This window comes from Bos indicus, chromosome X (genome assembly GCF_029378745.1).
Source record: "Bos indicus isolate NIAB-ARS_2022 breed Sahiwal x Tharparkar chromosome X, NIAB-ARS_B.indTharparkar_mat_pri_1.0, whole genome shotgun sequence".
Classification (NCBI taxonomy): domain Eukaryota; kingdom Metazoa; phylum Chordata; class Mammalia; order Artiodactyla; family Bovidae; genus Bos; species Bos indicus.
The window spans coordinates 80,258,243-80,274,578 of NC_091789.1; the positions used below are offsets into that span (position 1 = coordinate 80,258,243).

The 16,336-nt window shown below is 39.9% G+C and overlaps 1 protein-coding gene across 1 annotated transcript; it reads right to left on the reverse strand.

Annotated features, from left to right (window-relative positions):
* Positions 1-7,151: 7,151 nt before the first annotated feature.
* Positions 7,152-11,183, reverse strand: COX7B (cytochrome c oxidase subunit 7B). The gene is made up of 3 exons (XM_070785157.1): positions 11,028-11,183; positions 8,485-8,609; positions 7,152-7,353 (listed from the first exon to the last, which is right to left on the reverse strand). Exons 1-3 carry the CDS (start codon positions 11,080-11,082, stop codon positions 7,276-7,278), a joined length of 258 nt encoding a protein of 85 aa, XP_070641258.1. The 5' UTR covers positions 11,083-11,183; the 3' UTR covers positions 7,152-7,275.
* Between the last annotated feature and the right edge of the window lie 5,153 nt (positions 11,184-16,336).

The window sequence follows — 16,336 nt, forward strand, 5'->3', positions numbered from 1 at the left end:
CTCCTGCCCCCAATCCCTCCCAGCATCAGGGTCTTTTCCAATGAGTCAACTCTTCACATGAGGTGGCCAAAGTATTGGAGTTTCAGCTTCAGCATCAGTCTTTCCAATGAACACCCAGGACTGATCTCCTTTAGGATGGATTGGTTGGATCTCCTTGCAGTCCAAGGGACTCTCAAGAGTCTTCTCCAACACCACAGTTCAAAAGCATCAATTCTTCAGTGCTCAGCTTTCTGTATAGTCCAACACTCACATCCATACATCACTACTGGAAAAACCATAGCCTTGACTAGATGGACCTTTGTTGGCAAAGTAATGTCTCTGCTTTTTTAATATGTCATCTAGATTGGTAATAACTTTCCTTCCAAGGAGTAAACGTCTTTTAATTTCATGCTGCAATCACCATCTGCACTGATTCTGGAGCTCAAAAAAATAAAGTCTGACACTGTTTCCACTCTTTCCCCATCTACTTCCCATGAACTGATGGGGCCAGATGCCATGATCTTCGTTTTCTGAATGTTGAGCTGTAAGCCAACTTTTCCATTCTCCTCTTTCACTTTCATCAAGAGGCATTTTAGTTCCTCTTTACTTTCTGCCATAAGGGTGGTGTCATCTGCATATCTGAGGTTATTGCAGCCATGAAATTAAAAGACGCTTACTCCTTGGAGGGAAAGTTATGACCAACCTAGATAGCATATTCAAAAGCAGAGACATTACTTTGCCAACAAAGGTTCGTCTAGTCAAGGATATGGTTTTTCCTGTGGTCATGTATGGATGTGAGAGTTGGACTGTGAAGAAGGCTGAGCGCCGAAGAATTGATGCTTTTGAACTTTGGTGTTGGAGAAGACTCTTGAGAGTCCCTTGGACTGCAAGGAGATCCAACCAGTCCATTCTGAAGGAGATCAGCCCTGGGATTTCTTTGGAAGGAATGATGCTGAAGCTGAAACTCCAGTACTTTGGCCACCTCATGCGAAGAGTTGACTCATTGTAAAAGACTCTGATGCTGGGAGGGATTGGGGGCAGGAGAAGGGGACGACAGAGGGTGAGATGGCTGGATGGCATCACTGACTCGATGAATATGAGTCTCAGTGAACTCCAGGAGTTGGTGATGGACAGGGAGGCCTGGCATGCTGCGATTCATGGGGTCGCAAAGAGTCGGACACGGCTGAGCGACTGATCTGATCTGATCTGATCTGATGTTTCTCCTGGCAATCTTGATTCCAGCTTGTGCTTCTTCCAGCTCAGCATTTCTCATGACATACTCTGCATATAAGTTAAATAAGCAGGGTGACAATATACAGCCTTGATAAACCAGTCTGTTGTTCCATGTCCAGTTCTAACTGTTGCTTCCTGACCTGCATATAGGTTTCTCAAGAAGCAGGTCAGGTGCTCTGGTATCCCTATATCTTTCAGAATTCTCCACAGTTTATTGTGATCCACACAGTCAAAGGCTTTGGCATAGCCAATAAAGCAGAAATAGATGTTTTTCTGGAATTCTCTTGCTTTTTCGATGATCCAGCAGATGCTGGCCATTTGATCTCTGGTCCTAGAGCCTATTATACAGAGTGAAATAAGTCAGAAAGAAAAACAAATATCATATATATATGGCATCTAGAAAGGTGGTACTGATGAACCCTTTTTGCAGGGCAGCAATGGAGATGCAAAGATGGGCTCGATAAAGGACAGAAATGGTATGGACCTAACAAAAGCAGAAGATATTAAGAAGAGATGGAAAGAATACACAGAAGAACTGTACAAAAAAGATCTTCACGACCCAGATAATCACAATGGTGTGATCACTGACCTACAGCCAGACATCCTGGAATGTGCAGTCAAGTGGGCCTTAGAAAGCATCACTACGAACAAAGCTAGTGGAGGTGATGGAATTCCAGTTGAGCTATTCCAAATCCTGAAAGATGATGCTGTAAAAGTGCTGCACTCAATATGCCAGCAAATTGGGAAAACTCAGCAGTGGCCACAGGACTGGAAAAGGTCAGTTTTCAGTCCAATCCCAAAGAAAGGCAATGCCAAAGAATGCTCAAACTACTGCACAATTGTACTCATCTCACACGCTAGTAAAGTAATGCTCAAAATTCTCCAAGCCAGGCTTCAGCAATATGTGAACCATGAACTTCCTGATGTTCAAGCTGGTTTTAGAAAAGGCAGAGGAACCAGAGATCAAATTGCCAACATCCGCTGGATCATAGAAAAAGCAAGAGAGTTCCAGAAAAACATCTATTTCTGCTTTATTGACTATGCCAAAGCCTTTGACTGTGTGGATCACAATAAACTGGAAAATTCTGAAAGAGATGGGAATACCAGACCACCTGATCTGCCTCTTGAGAAATTTGTATGCCGGTTAGGAAGCAACAGATAGAACTGGACATGGAGCAACAGACTGGTTCCAAATAGGAAAAGGAGTACGTCAAGGCTGTATATTGTCACCCTGCTTATTTAACTTCTATGCAGAGTACATCATGAGAAACGCTGGACTTGAAGAAACAGAAGCTGGAATCAAGATTGCTGGGAGAAATATCAATAACCTCAGATATGCAGATGATACCACCCTTATGGAGAAAGTGAAGAGGAACTCAAAAGCCTCTTGATGAAAGTGGAGAGTGAAAAAGGTGGCTTAAAGCTCAACATTCAGAAAACGAAGATCATGGCATCCGGTCCCACCACTTCATGGGAAATAGATGGGTAAACAGTGGAAACAGTGTCAGACTTTATTTTTCTGGGCTCCAAAATCACTACAGATGGTGACTGCAGCCATGAAATTAAAAGACGCTTACTCCTTGGAGGGAAAGTTATGACCAACCTAGATAGCATATTCAAAAGCAGAGACATTACTTTGCCAACAAAGGTTCGTCTAGTCAAGGATATGGTTTTTCCTGTGGTCATGTATGGATGTGAGAGTTGGACTGTGAAGAAGGCTGAGCGCCGAAGAATTGATGCTTTTGAACTTTGGTGTTGGAGAAGACTCTTGAGAGTCCCTTGGACTGCAAGGAGATCCAACCAGTCCATTCTGAAGGAGATCAGCCCTGGGATTTCTTTGGAAGGAATGATGCTAAAGCTGAAACTCCAGTACTTTGGCCACCTCATGCGAGGAGTTGACTCATTGGAAAAGACTCTGATGCTGGGAGGGATTGGGGGCAGGAGGAGAAGGGGACGACAGAGGGTGAGATGCCTGGATGGCATCACTGACCTGATGGACGTGTCTGAGTGAACTCCAGGAGTTGGTGATGGACAGGGAGGCCTGGCGTGCTGCGATTCATGGGGTCGCAAAGAGTCGGACATGACTGAGCGACTGATCTGATCTGATCTGATCTGAATGGAGATGCAGACATAGAGAACAGACTTGTGTTCTGTTCTGGACAAGGGGCGAGGAGGAGACGTTGAGACAAATGGACAGAGTAGCATGGAAACATATACATTACCATATGTAAAATAGCCAGCCAGTGGGAACTTGCTCTATGACTCCGGGAGCTCAAACTAGTGCTCTGTGACAACCTAGAGAAATGGGATGGTGTGGGAGGTGGGAGGGAGATTCAAGAGGGAGGGGATATGGCTTCCCTGGTGGCTCAAACAGTAAAGCGTCTGCCTGCAATGCGGGAGACCCGGGTTCAATTCCTGGGTCGAGAAGATGCCCTGGAGAAGGAAACGGCAATCCACTCCAGCACTCTTGCCTGGAAAATCCCATGGACGGAGGAGCCTGATAGGCTACAGTCCATGGGGTCGCAGAGTCGGACACGACTGAGCGACTTCACCTTCACTTTCATGGCTGATCCATGTTGATGTATGGCAGAAATCAATACAATTATCCTTCAATGAAAAATAAATATTTTTAAAAACTGCCCATACATTTAAATCTTAGGCCTACAGTTAACTATTTCAAAAAGGATCGCTCTTTGTCCCTCTGCGTGCATGCTCAGTCACATTCCACTTTGTGACCCCCATGGACTGCAGCCCACCAGGTTCCACCATCCATGGGATTTTCCCAGTAAGAATACTGGAGTGGATTATCATTTCCTCCTCCAGGGGATGTTCCTGACCCAGGGATCAAACCTGCATCTCCTGTGTCTTCTGCATTACAGGTGGATTCTTTTTTGTTGACCAAGGAAGCCCTTGACCCTCTACACCCATCCACATAAAAATTCACTTCAGGACTTTACCTCCCTGGTTATCATTTGTAGTTGTCAGTGTGCATAGCCTTAACTATTAAGATACAAATTCAGACCCAAATTTAAAATCTTGACTCACTTTACACAAAACTAAGATGGCTTTTAAGTGGGCTTCCAATTATTAGCAAGTTGGTTTGTAACTCATTAACAGTGTCAAGCTTTCAAAGAAACTTACTGAAAGGCAGAAACCAGAAAGCTTTATCAGAGTATCAGTCTATTAGCTCTCTACTTTTTATGTAAAGTTTATTGTTATGAACTCCAAGATCTTCTATATCCTTAAGTCACTGGGTCTTTCCCTCACTTTTAAAACACTTCATACCTCTAAATGAATCATCCCCAATCTCCCTTATCACTGCATGAGCATACCAACACTTTCAAAATTACTGTATTAAACTGAGTTTTCAAATAGAAGGGAATGTCTTTAAGTACATCAGTTTTCCTGGCATTGAGCAGATAGTAGGTGTCCTCCAAATGCATATGAAGTGGTTATTGATATCACTCAACATGTGTCTCTACAACTGCCACAGTACCTAGTTCTAAGTAAGCTTAATTAAAATAGAATGTGTGCTAAAAGTTTGAGTCTAAGAATGGCATTTATGACCTTCACCCTAATTTATCTAAATTCTTCAAACATATTTTATAGGGGAACTAACTGGATAACCTTCACACAGAATGAGTGCATCTGTGAGAGGATAAATCTTCGAATACACTAAGAAAGCCGCAAGGTCAGAATATTGTGATAGCACAAAACAATTTAAACTACAGCTTCATTTCTGGTAGGGGCCATAGTAGTTTTATAACTACTCATTAGGCCAAGATTAACGATTAAGTTTTAAAAAGTATTTTCAAAGATGCAGACTACCACCATCAGACTTTACCACATAAGGCAACACATGCTAGTAAAAGTCATACTATTTCTTTTTGCCTATTAGAACAGGTGACAATTATCACTTATCTGACAAAGTGGTACTAATTATACTGAAAATTACATTAGAAATTCTTTTATTTAATTAGAGGCTAATTACTTTACAAAATTGTATTGGTTTTGCCATACATCAACATGAATCCGCCACGGGTGTACATGTGTTCCCAATCCTGAACCCCCGTCCCACCTCCCTCCCCATACCATCCCTCTGGGTCATCCCAGTGCACCAGCCCCAAGCTTCCTGCATCCTGCATCAAACCTGGATTGGTGATTCGTTTCTAATGTGATATTATACATGTTTTCAATGCCATTCTCCCAAATCATCCCCCCTCCTCTCCCACAGAGTCCAAAAGACTGTTCTATACATCTGTGTCTCTTTTGCTGTCTCCCAATCAGGGTTATCGTTACCATCTTTCTAAATTCCATATATATGCGTTAGTATACTGTAATGGTGTTTTTCTTTCTGGCTTACTTCACTCTGTATAATTGGCTCCAGTTTCATCCACCTCATTAGAACTGATTCAAATATATACATTAGAAATTCTCAGTGCCAACTGAGGAACAAAGGTTGAAAGTTCCTTAGACATTTTATTTTGCTTAATAATGTTGGTTACATGCATTTGAATACTTTTTACATTCTAAATATGACATGTTCAAATTTAAACAAATAGTGGCACTATGTAGTTTCTAATCTTGGAACCTTTTATTGAAATGACATTCAAATAATTTTTCCTACTTAAGACTTGAAATTACTGGCTTTGGTACATTTAATGAGAAAACAGGACATGTTGCCATAAGAGCAATTCTTTTAGTATTTCATATATTGAGTAAACATTCTTCAAATGTTTGCTTAAATATAAATCCTTATCTACATCAGGAAATTCTGGAGATTCCTAAGTCACTTACCTGATAACCTACATTATAAGTGAATTTTAGAAATCTTTTAATTTTGCCAATGGGTTTCCCTGGTGGCTCAGTGGTAAAGAATCCACTGCCAATGCAGGAGATGCAGGTTCAGTCCCTGGGTTGAGAAAGTCCCCTGGAGAAGGAAACGACCATCCATTTCAGTATTCTTGCCTGGGAAATCCCATGGACAGAGGAGCCTGGTGGGGTACAGTCCATGAGGTCGCCAAAGAGTTGGATGCAACTTAGCAACTAAACAATTAAGCAATACAGATAGGTTACTCAACTCAAATTTCATTCTCTGCTTACTTGAGCACTATAAACAAACTACTACAAGAGGCTTACTTCACAGCCTTTGAACAAGGAGTAAAGCAGCACACGGTTTAAGATATTGCGCTTTATTCAGTTACTATTTTACACATAAAATCCAATGTTATAATGAATTCAGGACAATCCACAAATCCAGAAGTTGGTACAGTTACAGAAAGCCAACAGCAGAGGTCACTAATAGATAAGTGAAAGTAAAACCACATCTCACAGATCTTCAATAATATCATAAACATCTCAAATAAATATGCTGAAAAGGTTATTAAGATAAATGTACCAAGGGAGCCAAGGAGCTAGCTAGTCTTCAAACATCTTAGGAGTTCATTTGATAAGACCAGTTTTCTCATGGATCTGGTGACAACTTACGTTCTCTTGGCAGGAGTTAAAAGGACTTAATAATGGCAATTCCAAATATAAACATAAACAAGACTGAAAAGTAGATATAACCAAGATATGGACACCAAGTTTTAAACTCAAAAATGACCAAAGTAACTCTGTGATAAGTTATTCATGAACTGTAATTTCAGCCTACCATAAAGTTGACTTCCAGGTGATAGCCAAACTTTCCTTTCAAACTACCTAAGACAGAAAAGCTATTCAAGAAGTTGTACAAACCCCGCTGCCCTGTCCCCTCATTCACCTGCATACAGAGGTGCATCAGCGTGGCCTCCAGCTCAGGCTCATGTCAGCACGAAGGAGGCAGCATAGGGCATTAAAAAAATTGTACAGTGTTTTGACCTTAATATTAACACAAAGGTTAAATAAATAAAAGCAACCAAGCTTGGTTTCATTTACAAAAGAAACAAACAAACCTACAATGAAGGTTTCAAGTATACTTTATTTCTTCAAACATGCTATATTTTAATGGGTACATAGTACTTTTACTTGGAATTAATTATGAGTTGATTTTGAAACAATTCAGTATTAAATCAGCTGGGATGATTACTGTTCTCTCCATTCCTTTGGGGTGACTCTGCCAACAGGTGATGGGTTCCACTCTATTCCAATTTGTGTTGCCATCTGTAAGAATTAAATTGCTGTCAGTTATCAGTTATGTTTAAATCAGAGTCCATGCTCCCTTGGAGATTATTTCCTAAAGTGGCAAAGGTATTCTGCTCTATAGGTTAAAAACACACAGTGCTCTCCATGTAGGCCAAATCTAATTGCTGTTCTAATTCTCTAGGGTAGTGCTGTTCAACAGAACTTCCAGAGATGACAGAAATGTTCTGTATGTGCACTGTCCAATACAGTAGCCACTAGCCACATATGGCTAGTGAGCAACTAAGATGTAGCTAGCATGACTGAGCAAGTACATTTTTAAAATTTTTTAATTAATTCATATTGATACTTCACATTTCTACACTACCTCCTCAAAATATTGTTTTATTCAACCACAACTACCTAAGTACTGCCAAGGAGGACATTTGTAATATCCCTTCATCAAGGAGCATTTCACCTCCAAAAATGTCCGTGATAACATTTATTCAACATCTGTTCACTCTTCTAATTAAGTACACACTTAGACTCCTACTTGAACCATCAAGTACAGTAACTGGTAAATAAGACTGGTAAATGTTAGATGTAAAAAACTAAAATATTAAAAGCAAGTCATTTTATATCTCATCCATCAAAAACACTGTACTCAGTTCCAAGGGTAGAATGCAGAAGACTGACTAAGCAAAGAAAGGTGACTTAAGATGATGAAAACTCCGGAAACCATATAACAAAATGACTGATAGAACTAAGAATGTTCAATATGAAAGAGAAGATCCAGGAAACATAGAAATTTTCTAGTATCTAATGGCTGATACATGGAAATATGATCAGAATTTGTGTTGCAATGGAATGATGGGTAAATATGGAGGAGGCCTATTTTAACTCAATATAAGATCTTTTCAACAGCTACACAATATGGAAAAGACTGCCTTTTGATCCATAAGTAACTTGTTATTGGAAATGTTAAGAACAGATGATGAACTAATGCTCAGTGCTGAGGAAAAGTTCCTGCAATGAGTGAGTAATTACGTTAGAAGATCTCTAAAGCCCCTCCTAACTAGAAATGTACACTACTGTGTGAAAACATTTTGAATACATAAACTAAATGGCAATAAGAAAAATCTAAAACAGAGATTATCAGTCAATAGTACTTACATATACCCATACAGCAACACAGAAAGTGGCTCCACTAGCTAATACAGCATTACCATATTTGTCATGGAAATCAGGTGCCCGCTTTTGATGGATCTGCCTTGCCACTGCTTGCTGAATGCTTTGAACTTAAAGAAAAAGAAAAAAAGAATACAGGAGCATATCTACCAATTATCAGGAAAAGAGAACATTTGTAATTGATATTACCACTTAAGGAAAGCCAAGGAAGTTACTCTATAGCATTATGCAGTATAATAAAATGTTAAAACATTGTATCTAAAAGCAAAGTTGCATACTTTGAAATGCTTCACAAATAAGATGAATTGACAAATGGATAATATGTGATATAACAAATAGTGCAAAATGTTAGTTGTAGAATCTACATGCTGGGTATGTGGGTGTTCATTAGACAATTATTCCAACTTTTCAATATGTCTGAAATTTTCCCCAATACAATCTTGAGTGGGTAAAACAAAGAACAAGTGATGACAGTAACATCCACGATAAATCGGTATTTGTATAATCCTTGAACTTGGCTCCTACTTCATTAATCTGAGTATTTATGATTTTGATTTTCACAAAAGTTTACTCAGCAGTGCTCAACAACTTGAAAAGTTTAATACATAGACACTGTTCTCAGGTAACTTCCAGTCTAGAGAAGGCTATTATATACACAGACACAAACCATTATAATATAAGGAGGTAAAATGTTAGCTAAGCACTTTGAATAGCAGGTACGATTTGGTTATGTAGATATGGGGAAAAGAAATCTGAAAAAAGCAGAAACAGAAAACCCAGTGTATTATAAAACCAATCACGTCTGAAGGATAAGTTGTATAGATTAGTACATGTGTGCTAAGTCGCTTCAATTGTGTCTGACTCTGCGACCCTATGGACTGTAGCCCACCAGGCTCCTCTGTCCAAGGGGTTTTCCAGGCAAGAATACTGGAGTGGACTGCCAAGTTTCTTATGTCTCCTGCATTGGCAGGCGGCTTCTTAATCACTAGCGCCACCGGGAAGCCCCTATACATCAGGAGCAGGAAATGAAGCCACTTTTTTGGTAGAGCTAAGTTTCTGAGCAGAATGACAACATTAAAACTTTGCCATTACCGTTATTTCAGTAGAAATAGTTTCCTATTGGAGGCACCTGGGGGGCTTGGGAAAGAACGTTCTTAGCTCACCTTTGGTTACATTTCCAATGGGCAAATCTACAACATTTCACAGTATATTCTGTTCTAGAGCAGTTAAAAGTGAGCATGTGAATTCCGCATTGAAAGTAACAACTCCCAAACCCCGTTCCCTAAGGTCCAAGGCCCTACCTTCTCAAAAGGCAAAGAAAATAAGATTACCAAACAGTTCTGCAACACCTCATGACCTCAACACTCATGCTACACAAGTGGATTTCTTTAGACCTCTTCTCTGTGACAAAAAACGGTTCAGTTACCACCTATTGATAATTTTATATAAACCTCAACAACTCCATGAGGTAGGTATATTTACTAAGCCCCTATTTTACAAAAGAGGAAAATGAAGTTCAGAGATGTTAAATTATTCGCCCAAAGTGAAAAGGGAATAGACGTGGCTTTCGGAATATGAAAAACCAGTCAGGCAACTATTTTTTGTTATTATCAAAGGTGCTTCAGTGTTTCGTACACAATCTAGTAATACTTCTAATGACTATAAGCTGAAAATAAAAAGGTAGCTAAAGAACTAAATGCTAATTGCTCAAGGTCACTTTCATTGTAAAACTGTTCACGTTACTCAAGGTCACCTTCAGTGCAAATGAAATATGGAAATGACTTCTACTTCTCTAATCTAGAGCATTCTCAATACATAACTCTGGTTTCAAATTTTCCCTGTACTTATCTAACTTTTCAGTTCAGTTCAGTCGCTCAGTCATCTCCGACTCTTTGCGACCCCATGAATCGCAGGATGCCAGGCCTCCCTGTCCATCACCAACTCCCGGAGTTTACTCAAACTCATGTCCATCAAGTCGGTGATGCCATCCAGCCATCTCATCCTCTGTCGTCCCCTTCTCCTCCTGCCCCCAATCCCTCCCAGCAGCAGGGTCTTTTCTAACGTTTAGGTAAGAATAAAAACAACCACAATTATTCAGTTAATAATCCACGAAAAACATAAATGCCAAAGTGCTACCATTTAGCAGGTAGCAGCACTGCAATGAAACCAGGAATAGGATAAGAAGCTCTTTTGCGGGTAAATTGTATCCCCAAAGCTAAAATTTATGAAATTACTTAAGGAACAAGAAGTGTTTACTAAGTGTCCCCCTTGAAATTGTAGGCTACCATATAATGAAACAGAGCAGGGTTATGACTCCAGTAACAGAAAGAGAGCTGGGAAACCAAACAGAAACGCTGTGCAATGAGGCTAATGCTAAGGACATCTTCCCAATTACTTAGCGTGCGGTGGGAGACCGAGCCTTTAGAATTACAAGGTCGAGCTGCAGATGGAAGGAAAGGGCACGAGAGACCACGAGCACAAAAGAATAAAAGTTGATTGGAAATGATCTGTTTACAATTTTTGCTCACCTCTCAGACGACTTAGTGCGTTTTTGGCCAAGGGAAACATCCTGAGGTTGAACATAAAATGGCTGCAACTACAGCTGCTGGTCTCTAGCAATTCGGCGTCTAGTACCCTTGCAGAGTCCTGAAAAACAAAATGGCTCTCGGCTGCGCTCTTCAAAGAGATTTGATGAAATCTCTCGCGAGACCTGTAAAGACCTATAGAATTCGTCCTCTTTACAGCACGCAAAGATACACGCCTTTTGGGAAATGTAGTTTCACGCTTTATAAATGACTTAGGGTATTTATTGAACAATGAGGAAATCGCTTGCCTTGAAGCCAGGTTTAGGGCTCTTTAGAGGGGAACTGAGACATTAATCTTAGACTAGTCATCAGAAGCATCAACTTCAAGATAGTGTTCAGAGGCTTGAGCTTGTATCTCGCTCCACACTAGCCAGTACTTTCTGTTCCCTCCAAACTTCGTTTATTTCTTTGATTTTTTGTTTCCTATTACTACCTACTAATATGTTTAATTTTGAATTTTGAAATGATTTCCAGTTATGAGGAACGTTGCAAGAACAGTAAAAGGAATTCTTACTACGTAGAAAAATCTATGATAAAGCAAATTTAACAAACTGTTGATCATAGAATCTTGGCTGTGTGTGTTCAGAATACAATTAATTATTTCAATATTTCTGTATGTTTGGACATTTTCATAATAAAATATTATAAAAAACGTGTCTCATGTCTCCTGCATGGCAGACGGTTGCCACCTTTAGTCTCCTATAAAACTGAGGAGTTCCTCTGCCGTTCTTTGTCTTTCATGGTATTAATTTTTTTCTTAATTTTCAATTCAGTCGAGTCGCTCAGTCTTGTCTGACTCCTTGCGACCCCATGGACTGCAGCACGCCAGGCCTCCTTGTCCATCACCAACTCCAAGAGCTTTCTTAAACTCCTGTCCATTGAGTCGGTGATGTCATCCAACCATCTCATTCTCTGTTGTCCCCTTCTCCTGCCTTCAATCTTTCCCAGCATCAGGGTCTTTTCCAATGAGTCAGTTCTTTGCATCAGGTGGCCAAAGCATTGGAGTTTCAGCTTCCGCATCAGTCCTTCCAATGAATATTGAAGACTGATTTCCTTTAGGATAGACTGGCTGGATCTCCTTGCAGTCCAAGGGACTCTCAAGAGTCTTCTCCAACACTACAGCTCAAAAGCATCAATTCTTCGCCACTCAGCTTTCTTTATGGTCCAACTCTCATATGTATACATGACTACTGGAAAAACCATAGCTTTGACTAGACAGGCCTTTGTTGGTAAAGTAACGTCTCTGCTTTTTAATATGCTGTCTAGTTTGGTCATAGCTTTTCTTCCAAGGAGAAAGCATCTTTTAATTTCATGACTGCAGTCAGCATGTGCAGTGATTCTGGAGCCCCCAAAAATAAAGTCTCTCAGTGTTTCCATTGTTTCCCCATCTATTTTCCGTGAAGTGATGGGACTGGATGCCAGGATCTTAGTTTTTGAATGTTGAGTTTTAAGCCAGCTTTTTTATTCTTCTCTTTCACTTTCATCAAGAGGCTCTGTAGTTCCTCTTCACCTTCACTTTCTGCTATAAGGGAAATGTCATCTGCATATCTGAGGTTATTGATATTTCTCCTGGCAATCTTGATTCTAGCTTGTACTTCATCCAGCCTGGCATTTCACATGATGTACCCTGGTGGCTCAGATGGTAAAGAAGCTGCCTGCAGTGCAGGAGACCCAGGTTCCATCCCTGGGTCAGAAAGATGCCCTGCAGAAAGTAATGGGAACCCACTCTAGTATTCTTGCCTAGAGAATTCCATGGACAGAGGAGCCTGGTGGGCTACAGTCGATGGAGTTGCAAAGAGTCAGACATGACTGAGCAACTAACACTTACTTATTCACTTATTCTGCATATAAGTTAAATAAGCAGGGTGACAATATACAGCCTTGTCGTACTCCTTTCCCAGTTTGGAACCAGTCTGTTGTTCCACGTACATGTTCTAACTGTTGCTTCGTCACTTGCATTTCTCAGGAGGCAGGTAAGGTGATGTGGTATTCCCATCTCTTTAAGAATTTTCCACAGTTTGTTGTGATTCAGTCAAAGGCTTTGGCGTAGTCAATAAAGCAGAAGTAGATGTCTTTCTGGAACTCTCTTGCTTTTTCGATGATCCAACGGATGTTGGCAATTTGACTTCTGGTTCTCTGCCTTTTCTAAATCCAGCTTGAACACCTGAAAGTTCTCAGTTACTTACTGTTGAAGCCTCGCTTGAAGGATTTGGAGCATTACTTTGCTAGCATGTGAGATGAGTGCAATTGTATCATAGTTTGAACTTGCCTTGGCATTGCCTTTCTTTGGGATTGGAATGAAAACTGACCTTTTCCAGTCCTGTGGCCACTGCTGCGTTTTCCAAGTTTGCTGGCATATTGAGTGCAGCACTTTAACAGCATTATTTTCTTACTATACGTAAGCTTATTCTCTCTATTTTACATATGAAGGAAGTGAGTACAGTATCAAGATTAGGTAATTTTAAGCAACAGAATAGGTAATGGACCTTCTGACTATACAAGTTTGTGCTCTGTAATATATTTGAAGAGTACAGGCCAGTTATTTTGTAACAGTTCCCTCAACTTTTGTGTACTTGATGTCTTCTTATAATTAGATTCAGTTAAGGCACTTAAGAGTTGACTCATTGGAAAAGATTCTGATGCTGGAAGGGATTGGGGGCAGGAGGAGAAGGCTGGATTGCATCTCTGACTCGATGGACGTGAGTCTGAGTGAACTCCGGGAGTTGGTGATGGACAGGGAGGCCTGGCGTGCTGCGATTCATGGGCTTGCAAAGAGTCAGACACAACTGAGCGACTGAACTGAACTGAACTGAACTGAAGGCACTTCTAACGGAAATACTACATAACAAGTGTGTTTTCTTAGGGTAACTTATCAGTAAGCCTATATATAATATTAGTTTGTCTTTTTTTTTAATTTTTGGCTGTGCTGGATCTTTGATGCTGTGTGTGGGCTTTAGTCTCGGCGAGTGAGGTTGAATGGGGGCTACTCTGTAGTTGCGGTGCACATGCTTCTCATTGTGGTGCCTTCTCTTATTGCAGAGGGCCCTAGGGCAGTACAGTAGTACAGCACTGGCTTAGTTGTCCAGGGGCAAGTAAAATCTTCCCTAAGCAGGGATGGAATCCATGTCCTCTGCATTGGTAGGTGGATACTTAACCATTGGACTACCTGGGAGGTCCTTGTCTCATTACTGATAATGCCAGCTTTAATCATTTGGTCAGAAGTGTGGCCTCCAAGTTTCTATACTAAAAAGTTACTGTTTCTATCTTTCTGATTAATAAGTAATATAAGAATACATTGAGATTATGTGTATATCCTATTCTTTATCGAACTTCCACCCACTAGTTTTTGTATTCATTGATGATTTTTCATCCTGGATGAAGCACCATCTGGAATCAAGATTGCCAGGAGAAATATCAATAACCTCAGATACACAGATGATACCACCCTTATGGCAGAAAGCGAAGAACTAAAGAGCCTCTTGATGAAAGTGAAAGAGGAGAGTGAAAAAGCTGGCTTAAAGCTCAACATTCAGAAAACGAAGATCATGGCATCTGGTCCCATCACTTCATGGAAAATAGATGGGGAAACAATGTAAACAGTGAGAGACTTTATTTTCTTGGGCTCCAAAATCACTGAAGATGGTGACAGCAGCCATGAAATTAAAAGATGCTTGCACCTTGGAAGAAAAGCTACGACTAACTTAGACACAGCATACTAAAAAGCATAGACATTTCTTTGCCAACAAAGGTATGTCCAGTCAAAGTTATGTTTTTTCCAGTAGTCATGTTTGGGTGTGAGAGTTGGACTATAATGAAAGCTGACTGCCAAAGAATTGATGATTTTGAACTGTGGTGTTGGAGAAGACTCTTGAGAGTCCCTTGCACTGCAAGGAGATCCAAACAGTCAATTCTAAAGGAAATCAGTCCTGAATATTCATTGGAAGGACTGATGCTGAAGCTGAAACTCCAATGCTTTGGCCACCCAATGTGAAGAACTGGCTCATTGGAAAAGACCCTGATACTGGGAAAGATCGAAAGCGGGAGAAGGGGTCAACAGAGGGTGAGGTGGTTGGATGGCATCACTGACTCGATGGACATGAGTTTGATCAAGCTTCAGGAGTTGGGATGGACAGGGAAGCCTGGCATGCTGCAGTCCACAGGGTCACAAAGAGTCGGACACAACTGAGCAACTGAACTGAACTATGCTTTTTGCCTAAAAGAATTATTAGTGTGAAAGTTGCAAAATGATTTTTCTAACTCTATCATTCCTTCCATATTTAACACTAGGTATTCTACTACAAGGAGAAAATTTATCTTCTTCCCTATTTATTTGTTTATTATCAGTTTGGATTCATGGATTCCAAAGGTTATAATCCATTGCTATCATGATTTATTTTAAGGCTCAGTAGTCTCAGATGTAGTCAGTAGGATTCCCTTCTGACTTATATGTCTTATATAAGACATATTGCTTCAAATTGCTTGATCTTGATATTGTACTCACTTCCTTCATATGTAAAATGGAGAGAATAAGCTTACCTATAGTAAGGCTTATATGTCTTTTCTTTTAGGTCTCCATCACTTTATGTTTTTGAGAACTTCTTTATTTTCTGACACAAGGCTCATCTTGCACTTTCTTTACCCCAGCACTGGAATCTATCTTCCTAAGGAGCCTTGATTTCTTTTAGGGATGGCATTTATCAACCTACATTTGGCATTAGGTTTGCTCATTTGTACTGGAGTGTCATTGCTTCTAATCATTTCAGTGAATAGAGCTAGAAATATATGTTATGAATGATAAATTTATGCAAATACTGCCAATTCCAGTCCAACCCCCAAAAGTCCTTTTTCACCTTTCCTTATTTCATATTTGTATCTCCCTGCTTACACAGTGAGAATCCTAGCTCTCAACGTCTATGTTTTTACATATTACATTATACAAAATATATTTCCAGAATTGTTATCTACGAAAAACAAATCTACTTAGTAGAGTTTAAGATTTGCTTGTAGTTATTTTTTTCTTTAGACTAATAGTATATAATCAAAATAGTGTGTTCATAAATTATTCAGATTAGTTCTATTTTCTTTAGTGCAGTTGTTTTTCTTTTGAAATAGAGTTGTGCTCCATTTTTTCTGTTTTGTATTCAATTTCAGCTTTTTAACCCATTCTTACTCATGTGATTTTTAAATGTTTAACTTATTTTTAATTGTGGTAAAATATACATGACAAAAAATTTACCCTTTTAACCTTTTTA